The 12,961-nt window shown below is 41.9% G+C and overlaps 1 protein-coding gene across 12 annotated transcripts in view; it reads left to right on the top strand.

Annotated features, from left to right (window-relative positions):
* Positions 1 to 2,670, top strand: part of NEO1 (neogenin 1) — a 105,550-nt gene extending 102,880 nt beyond the window's left edge. For 10 of the 12 annotated variants that reach the window (XM_075208321.1, XM_075208322.1, XM_075208320.1 and 7 more), the window contains 4 exons: positions 102 to 203; positions 706 to 963; positions 1,054 to 1,184; positions 1,582 to 2,670. In XM_075208321.1, coding sequence (XP_075064422.1) covers positions 102 to 203; positions 706 to 963; positions 1,054 to 1,184; positions 1,582 to 1,665 — 575 coding nt within the window. In that variant the 3' untranslated portion in view covers positions 1,666 to 2,670. The remainder of the gene's footprint in view (positions 1 to 101; positions 204 to 705; positions 964 to 1,053; positions 1,185 to 1,581) is intronic. The other 2 variants (XM_075208324.1, XM_075208327.1) reach the window with 1 other exon arrangement.
* Positions 2,671 to 12,961: the final 10,291 nt, after the last annotated feature.

Genomic DNA, 12,961 nt, shown 5'->3' with positions numbered 1-12,961 from the left:
AATGAAACATCCTAACATCACAGTATTTTCTATCATCTCTTGTATTTACTCCCCCACATTACTTCTGTTCCCCAATATTCATCATTCTGTCTCTGTTTCAGCGGTTGTCAGTGCTCATCCCATCCATTCCATCGATAACTCTCATTTTCGCTCTGTACCTGGGTTCATGCTGCACGTGCTGGGTGGCGCTCCTCAGGCTACAGGTGAGACGAAGACTGTTGATATTAGCTATGAAGTCATTGCTGTGGGAACAGGGCCTGCGCATGGTACGGAGATTACAGTATAGTTTATTTTAAAGGGCCATAAAACCTACAATCTAAGATGAAAAAGCTACAACTTTTAATTCAGAAGGAAAAGTTTTTGCAGGACAGGGTACAACATGTAGCGTGATCAGCAAGCTACTCACACATACTAGAACACTAATCTTAACTGGACAGTGCTATGTCTCTCCACCTCCAGCCCACCTGGTACAAGTTACCCTGTTTAATGCTGTACATCAAGGTGTGGCAGCACTAGAATGTGAGAGTGATTACCCTACTAGGTGGAAGGCATTCTGGACCCTCTCCCAGTTGAGTAGTGTGAAATATTTTTTTTCGATATTGTGAGTAGAGTGGTCCTATAAGTGTCTACCATGCTAAAATCATGATATCAACCTTGCTAATAGGGCCTCTATAATGATAGTTCTTATTTATTTTCTTATTTTAGAGTCAGTCCGTCACACCCCCAGCTGTGACACAGTAGTAGCAGCATCATCATCTTCTCAGACTGGTCCTGAGGACCCAGATCCACCTGGAGCCAGTTTCTTACCTGGTTCCATGGATGAAGATTCTGGTCCCAGTATTCCTACTGCACATATCCGACCATCCCATCCCTTGAAGAGCTTTGCCGTGCCAGCTGTTCCAGCTCCATCTCCTGGTGCAGCCTATGAGCCGTTGCCCAGTTCACCCCTTTTGGCACAGCAAGGTGGGCTTTATTTGATACATTTCATATGCTCTGTCCTTTCCCCATCTGTCTCATAGGTTTTGATGCATGTCTGTTGGGTTTTTCTTCTAGCTGCGTCCGCATTATCAGTGAAAACTGCATCTCTCGGGACTCTGGGAAGAGTACGTCCTCCGCTCCCGGTGACTGTGCCTAGTGCTCCTGAACCACTAGAGACCAGCAGGATGCTTGAGGGCTCAGAATGTGTATGTATCTATTGTCCTTTTCATCCCTCTTATAGAGATTCAGCCAGGATTTAAAGTTTCATACAGTAAACAATAAAGATCATATTAATGATCATATCTGATATATACAGTATGTGTTGTCATTTTTTTATGTAGTGTACAAATAGATTGTGTCCAAGACCTCCATTACTCGTTTACTACCTGTGTTCAATATAGTGTGAAATTGCTCAAAGCAATAGCTATTCAATTTACAAACTACATAATCATAGACTCCCTAAACTTACAGTACAAATTGCTTTGAAGTAACACATCTGTTACTTATCACTCTAATCGACTTATTTTAATGCCAGCACATCTTGTAATGATTTATGGCGGAAGCTATTTTATTCAGGCCAGTGATATCACTTATTTTCTGTAGAGCTATGAACCAGACGAGCTAAGCAAGGAGATGGCTCACCTTGAAGGCCTGATGAAGGATCTGAACGCCATAACCACAGCATGAAAGAACACTCACCCATCCCAGATGCAAACTTGACACTGGTGGCTAGAGGCAGGACAGCCCTCCAAGGGACTGTGCCACATCCATATGTACAGACAAGAAGCAAGTTTGGAGGCCAGACTGTGTATGCTTATGCATCTACCCAGGGCTGAGGCCTGGTATTCTGTACCTATTCATTTCCTCTGATTTATAATATTTTGGGGGGGAGGGGGGTTTATATAAAACAGAAGAGGAATTTTATGTAATCCATGGAGGAATATTGTGTATTGCCATTGTTTTCATTCTTTTGACCCCTGATGGGTCTTCACCCTGTTGCTGTGGCTCAGTGTTATGCCAAACCTTGTGGACAGCAGGGCAGCAAAAGGATGGTTGCTTTCTGTGCAGTGTTTTCTAGCTGCGAAGCACATCAGTTGGCAGCAACTCCCCCTCCAGCCTCTGTGAGACTTCAAACAGTGTTACTCCCCCACCACTCCCAAAGTTTGGCTAGATGGTCCCTCCACATCTCCGTCCATTTATAATGCGCCCATCCTGAAGAGGGGATTGTATTCGGCTGCTGCAAGCAGATTGGAGGTCCAGGAACTGTACAGTACATTAATATAATACTGAGTGAGCTGACAAGACAAAACGGTTTCCTTGTTTGCTGCCATGGAGAAAGCTCTGTGTTGTACATGATAATTGGTGGCTTCATGGAGAGGCTAAAATGGCGGCCACCTTTTCACAAAGCTGGTCTTCAGCACTTTCACATGTCAAACTATTTTCCATCTTGTGTGACTTCCTTGTACTTGTAAATGGAATCCACCATCCCCATACATCCTCCTGTATATTGTCCTATTCTCCACCGCACCCAGTCTTTTCTGTACAGAAAATGCATTCTATTTTTTTTTTTTTATTATTATTATTGCTTTCTCTGTAGTGTTTAGAATGTATCTTTTTATTGTGACTTTTTTTTATAACATCATGATTATTATTTGGTATTGAATTTCAATACACTTTTTTTATTCAATCAAATTCTTTCTCAATCTTTTTATATGCCTTTTTCTCTTGTCATTGGAAACAAAATTTGTATATGTATGTGTGTATATATACAATATGACTCACTAGAACTTTATACACGTATTAAATGCTTGCCACATTTTTAATGGAAATATCTTGTAGAAAGCGGTTGTACAACACTATTCATTAAAAAACGAGCAATGTCTTGGGGGTGTAACGTAAGAATAACAGCTTATAGAAAACCATGGGCTATCTTCTACTTGATACATATGTAGGAAAGAGCATAAGCTATCTTTGGACTTGGATATCCAAAGCATTCACAGCTAAATTATTCTCTAGTGCGTCACAGGACCGCACTGTTTCCTGACTCAATCCTTAGCAATGGTGCACTGCTCACTGAAACAACATTCTGTGAGTGCTTGTGATACGTTGCTGTTTATTGTGCATTACTGGAATCATAGTTTGGTTGTTACCTTGCTGAAAATCTTAAGTCCTATACGCCAATTGATCAGATTTGCAAATTGTTGTAAATTAAGCTGTTTCTGGAAATAAAATGTTCCTTAACCCTCCCTTCCCTACTCACTGCCATAAAATTTGGCAGGCAGCCACAACTATTGTTTTTAGTTTGCTGGAATAATGCTGTACTCTGAAAAACATTAAGCTACCAGCAACTGTTTTGCAATTAAGAAGCAGAAAATGAATGTGTTTACAAAATCATATTAAAAAGTGGAGATATTTAACTTTCTCTGTTGTGGGTAAGACAAACAGATGAAAGTTAAAATGAAATTTCCACGCGTAAAAGTATTCGAGATAAGTATACCCCATTTTGCTCTAACCTTGCAAACTGGTTTCATTGCTGTGCTTTGTGTGTAGGAATACATGTGTATTGGGGCACTTCTGCATTGTAAATAGCTGGCTGTGTGATATTACATGGAAGTCTCTAGTTGCAGGCCGGTCTAGGTATTGGATTTATTGGTGTTGAAAATAGACAAGACCACTGGTGTCCCTACACTGCCACTACAGGGGATGCAGCCACACAGTGCCTGGCCTGTGGGTGGGGGGGGTCTCAGGTCAACCATTTGAGGCCCCAGCTCTGCTTTCAGAAGAGCAATGCAGGGGCCTCTCTTATACATACGTTGGTCCAGCACATGCTCGGTGAAGCCATCTCTGCATATACAGTAGACCTGCACATAATAGGGGCAGCTTGGTGGCTCAGTGATAAGCACCACTGCCAAAGAGCTGGGGTCGGGAGTTCTATTCCCGAACAAGGCCTTATCTGTGTGAAGTTTGTAAGTTCTCCCAGTGTTTGCATGGGTTTCCTCCCACACTCCAAAAACATAGTAGTAGGTTAACTGGCTGCTGTCAAAAAATAACCCTAGTCTGTGTGTATTCGTTAGGGAATTTAGACTGTGAACTGATGATGGAAGTTGATGATGCTCAGAAGAGGCCCCCACTCTCCTCTTCTGAAAGTAGAATTGTGGTCTGGGAGGCTGGAACTATATCACTAGGGCCTCCCCCCAAACTTTTGTATGGGCGATAGTGTTCAGCTCCTGGGCAAGACCTATTGGGGGATCTACGTCCTTTTGACAAAAGTATACTTAACTGGAATCATAATTCTGGGGAGAACTTGGTGGTTGAGTTTTGGTGCAAGTAATTAGAATAATTAGGGATATTTGTTTTTTATTTATACATGAAAAATATATCTATGTTTATGTTCTACTAAATGAAAGTCTTGTGTGTCCCTGAAACAAAAAAATGTTACTGGAGAAACTAGTGCAGGACTAAAACAAAAACGTGTGAAGGTACTGAATTGCAGACCACTGTGGACTTGAAGGGGTAGAAGAAAAAAAAGTGTAATTACTAAGTTGGATCCAATCCCCCAACTTTGGTCTCTCTTTACTGTTTGACTCTCTGACTTGGATGTTGGTCTTTTGCTAGACCAATTGTTGAGGGGACAGGTGAAGTGAGTGACTGCAAAATGTCTAAATTCCTCCTGCAATGTCCAGGTTCCGACACCAAGCTCAGTAGATAGATAATGTGTGGGGATATTTTCACTTTCATGTGAATAATATCTATTTTATTTTTTAAAGTATATATTGTAGTTATTGCAATATGCTAAATTGTTTAAACTGTTTTAATTCACTTACTGCAAAATGACACAGGATTGAGGTAAATGTGTTTATATTAGCAACTGTTTCTGTTCAACTGATTTCTGTTATCAATTTACAACCTAATTGTTGCTTCTACACAAACCTTATATAACCCGATGTTGACCCTAATCATGTAGCCTCTTGTGTTTCCTTCTATGCTATCTTGCGCAAAGTGCCGCATATTTACAGTAAGAGGTGATTTTTATAACCAGATGTAACACTTTGACTTGTCTAGAACTCCATTCTATATCCATATTCAGTCTATTCTGTCTGCACAGAGCGGTGACAAGATTACATACAACACACCAATAATTGTACAGATTTGCTTGCAACACCAGAGAGTGGAACTTTACCCATCAGTGGTTATTGTATAGTATAATGAAGAGGGCAAACATCTATAAAGTGTTTTTTTCTGGAGTACAGTACAAACTGTCCATCCTATAAGTGTTGTTTCAGTGAGAAACAAAACAAAATACTGATGAACGTCTGCTGAATACCTGTAAGAAAAAGCTAACGCAATTATTAACATTACATTCTCTGTAACTGAGCGCTAATACCAATAGAACCAAACAACAAACCACCTGCTGGTGCTAAACCGTAATAGTGAAAAAAATACCAAGGATATTAAAACCATAGCAATAGAACACTACCAGTCGAGGCTCAGTAACAGATATTATTGTAATAAATACAATATTTTCCGCATCAACAAATAAAAATGGCCATTGAATGTCAGATTGAAGCATAAATCAATCCATATATAAGTAGAAAAAAAAGTTAATATGTTTGTGGATCCAACTCCCAAGGATGAATGTGGTAAAAACCCTGAAAAGTTATGAAAATTACTTTAGCTAATAGTGATATCAATTGCATATCAACCGTTAATTCCTGACTTCTGCTCTTCTGACTGGCAGAGAGACCTAGATACCATAATAGTGCAGTGTAGTGACTATTGTGTGGGGAGCAGTTACAACCTTAAGTTCAAGACATTGGGCCTCACTTATCAAGGAACACAACGAACGTAACATGAGTTTTTTGTTTTGTTTGGTGTTTCTTGGTTTTTTTGGTTTTTTTTTTTTAAGTGCATCAAAATCGGACATACGCACGTCTGTATACAAAAAAGAGCGGATGTTAAGATATGTTGTTGTATACGTGTCTAGGTATGCTCTATAAGCTAACAGATAATACACTGCAGGATAAGGCCAATACATATGTGGAATATAAAGTCCCTAAAGAACACACAGGAAAGAAAAAAGCTATTAAATTAATGTGACCTTGCTAATGTAGTTTTTTGGGGGGTTTTCTTTTTTTCCTGCATAAAATATGTATATTAGGATGTTATGAATGTCCTACTTGTCATAAAATACATTTTTACAGTTGCTCCAGATTGAAAAAATGCATACACAGCCGTCATCACTGGTAATCGGCACTTACCCCAGAGCTGTAGCCAGTGCAAGTGAGAAGACGGAAAATCACGTACCTTTTTAGATGTCCAAAGCATGAATAGGACTCGAGTTTGGCATGACCTTACTGTACATGGACTATGCATAGGCCCAGTGCCTGAAATTGTTGGCTGTAGTAAGGGTCATTTGCCCTTGAAGATTAATTGGATGTTGCTGCGTTCACTGGCGTATAATCCGGGTCTCGGCATGCACAGTGCAATTTAATCAAAATATGCCACGTATTGGCATTTACGCTGCTTAATGATTTAGGCCATTTACATTTCTTTTTATGCTGGCTCCTTCTTGAAGCTGGATTATTATTATTATTATTATTATTATTATTATTATTATTATTATTATTATTATTATTATTTGTGTAATATACGTAGGTGGCTCATAGAACCCTGGTTCCTTTTCCATCACCACTTACTCATGTTATTTGTTGATGATATCTTGAGACCACTGGTGCACACAACCCTGTCTGCATACTGCTTGCAAGGCCTGCAGTAAAGGAGACTAGGACACTGGTACAGAAATATTACTTTTGATATTTATGTCCTGGGTACCCCTGTATCAGTACTACATTGTACTGGGTGTCACTGTGGCTAAGGGTGGGGGCTGGGAGAGCGCTAGGTCTTCAATCGGAGTAACTGAGCTTTACTCTGATTTGCTGCCGTAATGTCCCTATACTATACTAGTGGCTGCTTAGGGTAGTAGGGCATATGCAGGTGGTGTGTTGCTACAGGAGACAAAACTCTGCAGGGAGGTAAGAAATATGCAGATTAATGTTTTATTACAAGTAGCGGAGAGCGGAAATCTAGTGAGAGTTCAGATCCAGTGATCTCCGCGATTGAAATGCTTACGTTTTTTGTGTTTCTGTTTTTTTTTCAAATGTGCTTCTGATCGTGAACAACCAAAATACCTTACTGTAAGTCTTTCATTCAATTTTAGATTCCTATAATAACATATTAAAAACTTAATGATGCCTTTCAATTAACATCTCTTATAACAAATTAAACAATAATAATAAATATGCTTGTTAATCTAAAGCTGTTAAATATCTGGAAATCCAAATTACAACTAGTTACTCATAGATTTATGAGCTTAACTTTGTTCCATTAATGTTCCAAATTAAAGTTACACTTTGTTTCAAGTTTGAGGTTTTGTGACTTTGCCACCTTGCAGCGCTAAAAATGGTTATTTTACACAAGAATTTACTTTGAACCACACCCTGCCATTTGCCCAATACATATTTTCTTCTTCGTGCAGGTGATAATTTCTTAATTTATATAGTGCATAGCAAACTCAGGATTATTTCTGTTGAAAGCACTTGGAGGCCTGTCTTTACCTTAAATAGAATTATACCACAGAGCTTGCCCCTTAGATAACTGAGAACCTGTTTTCTCCCTGTACTTTTGAAAATATGGGTGTAGATGGAGCATATTATTATTATCATTTATTTGTTAGGCGCCACAAAGTATCTGCAGCGCCGCACACAGTACTAACAGTAGACTATACAGGGTGAAACCATACAGAACAATGAACAAAAAGTACCAATACTTCAGAAACTCCGGCTAGTCATATGCAGTAAAGACGGAGCGGAAGAACAGGTATGGAAACAGGAGGGGAGGGGGCTCTGCTCATACGAGCTTACATCCTTAGGGAGGGTAAACAGACCAGGCACAAGAGGAGCCAGTTGAGGCAAGAGGAGAGAAGGGAGGACGAGCTAAAGGGAGGAGATGGGTGTTAAGTAGATGGTTGGTAGGCTTTGAGGAAGAGGTGAGTTTTGAGTGCACGTTTGAAGGAGCACAGAGTAGGAGAAAGACGGATGGAACGAGGGAGGTGGTTCCAGAGAAGGGGCTGCACGGGAAAAGTCTTGGATTCTGGAGTGGGAAGAGGTGATAAGAGTGGAGGAGAGGCGGCGGTCGTTGGCCGAGCGCAGGGAGCGGGCAGGAATGTGAATGGAGAGGAGGTTAGAGATATAAGGAGCAGTAGAGTTGGAGAGAGCCTAACTCATATTTCAATACCAAAGTAACATTAAAAAAAATTATCTTCCTTAAAACAAATGCAGGTCTGTGGGGTTTTCTGAAAGTGGATTGTATGGAAAAGGGATGGACAGCATCAATTTCTTTTTCAATAATTCTATTTAAATGAAGTGATTCAATATATAAAAAAGGTAAACATTGTCACTCGCCGGAACCACCTATTCACTTCCGTGCAGCACTCTCCTCTTTAATATTCAGGTGGCATCTCTGCTCCGATAGAAGGCGGGTGCATTCTTAAATTTCGCTCAGCATCCGCCTTAGCTTGCATGCTTGTCCAATTTATAGAATTGGCCTTCATACATTTGGAGGCTGCCATCCACTAACCTATATTATATCCCCATTACATATAACTCACCACTGAAAATCAGAGATTGGCAGAAGTTCAAGTCTTGTCCATGAGTGTTAGCTCTTGGCTCCCTCCAGTGTTCCTTGCATACTCTATACTTGTATCTTTCTGTATATTGATTATTCCACCTGTGCCAGTGAGTTTGGGGCTATTTGCTATTTTGTGTGTTCCACATAATTCTTGCTTGATTCCTTTCAGATGCCAGTCACGTCCTATACCTGTTCGGAGGGCCATAATATCCAGGACAATAGCAGTATAGCCCATAATCTCCTGCGGGGTCGCTGGTGATTACCTACCCATCGCTAGACTCTGCATGTTACTGGTAGTGTCAAATTAGTCTGGCTGTTGAATCCAAAAAGTTCTTGTGTGATTCCTTACACTATGTTCAGGTAAAAAATGGATTCAGAGGGAGATCAGTCCTCAAAGGAGGTATGTGGATAAGCAAGAAGCGAGGCGGAATCAGCTAGTACAGTGCCTTCAAGGACTCTTCGCTCATCTCGATAGTCTCTAGAGCTCTCTGTCCAAACCTATGTTAGCAGTTGCAGCTCCGGCTGTTTCAGCAGTTCTAGTTACTGCCAGCAATCTCACAATATCCTCTCCAGCCAAGTACGATACGGTTCCCAAGACGTGCAGTGGATTCCTCAATCAATGCGATATTCAACTTAAATTACTTCCAGGTAATTTTCCCACTGATAGGTCAATGGTGACTTATACTATTTCTTAACTTACTGGTCAAGCCCTGGCCTGGGCTTCTCCCTTGTGGGAATGAAATTACCCAATTCTGCACTCCAGTATCTACTTCATTATGGCCTCTCGAAAAAAAATCATGAATCTGGGGGTCCTTTGCAGTACTTGCATTAATGTCTGGGTACTAGAACCGTGGGACAATATGTAGCAAAATGCCGCACTCTGGCTTCAGAGATACAGTGGAACAATAAGGCCTTAGTAACAGCATTCTAACGGGGTCTTTTAGATCAATTCAAGGACGAACTTGCCTCTTGGAAGCTACCCATGTCAATTCATCTGATATCTCTGTGCAAGGGAATTGCTTTTAATTTCCTGGAATGCTCATAGGAGAATGAGCAGGGTCCGCCATTAAACTAGCACCTCAGTTTCAAGTTCCTCAGTCATTTGTGGAGGAACCTATGCAATTGGGTTGTTGGCATCGGACTCCTGAAGAACAAGAGTATAGGTTCAGGAATAATTTATGTCTTTACTGTGCTGTAGAGGGCCTTTTGCTTGCAACTTGCTCCAAGCATTCAGGAAAAGCCAAACCCTAGTTGGTAGGGGGCCAAGCTAGATTATATTCTCCACTCTCATTCTGTTTCAAATTGTGGAAATTGTATGATGCCGGTTAATTTATTCTCAATTTCTGGCATTGTCTACCCTTTTGGAGCCACTTTAAACTTTATTTCCTCAGATGCGATGAATAGGTGGTCCTTGCCTCTATTACATTTGGAGAACCCTGTTTATTTAACAGATTATAGATGGCAGTCAAACCCCATTCAGTATGATTAGACAATGTGCAACCTCTCAAACTCTGTTGGTAGGAGCTTCTACACAAGGAAAGTATCTACTCCTTCGTTATTCTTTGCACCTCTCGCCCACCATCTTTGGTCTTTCTTAGCTTACAGCCACACTCTGCACATATAGATTGGGTTTACCACTCTCTAGTCCTAGCCCGGGGTCCTTCATGTCACGTTTGTTGTATTAGGAAAGTGACCACTCCAAAAGTAATTACTGTGGCTCCAACTGAGACTTCTATACCACCACAATGATTTTCTGGATGTCTTCAATAAACAGCAGTCAGATTTTGCCACCTCAATGTGCATGGAAATGTCCCAACAAAGTAATCCCTAGTATGGTCCAACCTTCAGGTTGTGTCTACCCTCTCTCTCTCTCCCTTAAACAAAGATCATATTCAAATATATTCAAAACAACATTCAGCAAGGTTTCAATTGACCCTCCATTTCCCTGCAAGCGTAAGATACTGTGTTGTAAAGAAGAACCATGCATTGAATACAGGGGCTTCAATTCTGTCACTAGTAAAAATAATTATCCATGACCTTTGACCACTTTCTGTTTGGTCATATCAAGTAATATGCTTTATCTTTGTCTTTTTGTTTTTGCCGTGGCGCAACCTGTGGAGAGAGAAGAGAGAAGAGGAGAGAAAAGAAGAGAGAGAGAGAGAGGGGAGGGTGTAGGGGGGGGCAGATATGGCGTGTGGAGAACACAGAATGGGCTGGTACCGTCAATATACTTTTGGGGCTTAAAGTGGTTTATAGCTCTTTTGCCGGTGTAAGTCTAAAGCTCTTTGCCCTGTTTACAGCCCTATTTGCACTGTATATTGTGGGGGTTAGGTACCTCCTGTGAGGGGTGTGACTAATGTTATGACTGGGGGGGTTTTAAGGAGCTCTTATATGGCTAGAGCTAATTATAGAGGCAGTATGTATTGTGATGGCCTCTATTTTATGTGCTGTGATAATAGTGTTTGAATAAGGCGCTACAATGGACTATGTGTGGTTGATCAGTGGGGGGGGGGTGGTAATGTATATTGTGCGGGTGTGTAACTTTTGCTTAGGAAGCTCTTATAAGAGCAGTTTGATCGCTGTCAGGCGGTCTCTCTGTCCTGGAGTGCGGGCGCTGCAGTCAGAGGGTTTTTAGTAGCGTGTCCCGAGCGGTATTGTAGCTGTAGTTAAACGGGGATGCTGGATCACCTGGCAGACGCTTGTACCGGACTTCCGGTTTTGGTGGAGCGCACTCTGCGTTCCACTGCGGGCTCAGTTTTCTTCTTGGTTTCCCTGCTTACCCCTTCGGTCCTGGAGAGTTGTGTGAAGTGTGTTTCCAGGGTAGAGGTGAGTATTCAGGGAGTCGCTTTGTGGGGTGTGTAGGGGGTCAAACGCGTTTCGTCCTTAGACTTCGTCAGGGATGTGTCTTCACTGTTTGCTTGTGTTTTTATACTGAAATGGTCTGCTGGAAAGGGAGGGGGGAAGGAGCGGGAGGGCGGGGGGGGGGGGTTTAGGAACTAACGGGTCAGTGATAATAAGTGGATATTAATTAATTGAGCATGTTTTAATAGGCATGGGGCTTTAAAATTCCGTTATGTGTTGTGCTTATTTAATAGCAACACCACTGGTTGGCTGGACGTGAGATGCGGTTGTGGGCTGGCCGCTGATTTAACAGGCTAAATATTGGTCTTTATGTTATGTTAGTTAGGGTTAGGATTATTGTGATAGATTTTAGTGGGTGCGCAGCGATGGGGATCTTTATTAGTTATTTAGTTTTCAAATTGGGGACATATGTGTCGTATGGGGCACTGCTTTACGTTAAAGACTTATAAGCTTATGGGAGCTTTTTATTGGGTGGCAGCTGGGGGTGGGGAGTGGGTGGTGGATGACAAATGGCGGATTTTATGGGTTACAAACGCGTTGGACCCCTACACACCCCACAAAACGACTCCCTGAATACTCACCTCTACCCTGGAAACACACTTCACACAACTCTCCAGGACCGAAGGGGTAAGCAGGGAAACCAAGAAGAAAACTGAGCCCGCAGTGGAACGCAGAGTGCGCTCCACCAAAACCGGAAGTCCGGTACAAGCGTCTGCCAGGTGATCCAGCATCCCCGTTTAACTACAGCTACAATACCGCTCGGGACACGCTACTAAAAACCCTCTGACTGCAGCGCCCGCACTCCAGGACAGAGAGACCGCCTGACAGCGATCAAACTGCTCTTATAAGAGCTTCCTAAGCAAAAGTTACACACCCGCACAATATACATTACCACCCCCCCTCCCCCACTGATCAACCACACATAGTCCATTGTAGCGCCTTATTCAAACACTATTATCACAGCACATAAAATAGAGGCCATCACAATACATACTGCCTCTATAATTAGCTCTAGCCATATAAGAGCTCCTTAAAACCCCCCCAGTCATAACATTAGTCACACCCCTCACAGGAGGTACCTAACCCCCACAATATACAGTGCAAATAGGGCTGTAAACAGGGCAAAGAGCTTTAGACTTACACCGGCAAAAGAGCTATAAACCACTTTAAGCCCCAAAAGTATATTGACGGTACCAGCCCATTCTGTGTTCTCCACACGCCATATCTGCCCCCCCTACACCCTCCCCTCTCTCTCTTCTTTTCTCTCCTCTTCTCTCTTCTCTCTCCACAGGTTGCGCCACGGCAAAAACAAAAAGACAAACAACTAGATCGGCAAACGGAACATCCGAAGAATCCGTAACGGGAGCACCAATCCCTAACAAACCCCTGTCAAGCGCAGACGTCCAAGGTAAGCTCACCAACAAGAGCCCCTACC

This window comes from Mixophyes fleayi, chromosome 4, assembly GCF_038048845.1.
Source record: "Mixophyes fleayi isolate aMixFle1 chromosome 4, aMixFle1.hap1, whole genome shotgun sequence".
NCBI classification, from domain to species: domain Eukaryota; kingdom Metazoa; phylum Chordata; class Amphibia; order Anura; family Limnodynastidae; genus Mixophyes; species Mixophyes fleayi.
This window is presented reverse-complemented; position numbering and strand designations above follow the sequence as displayed.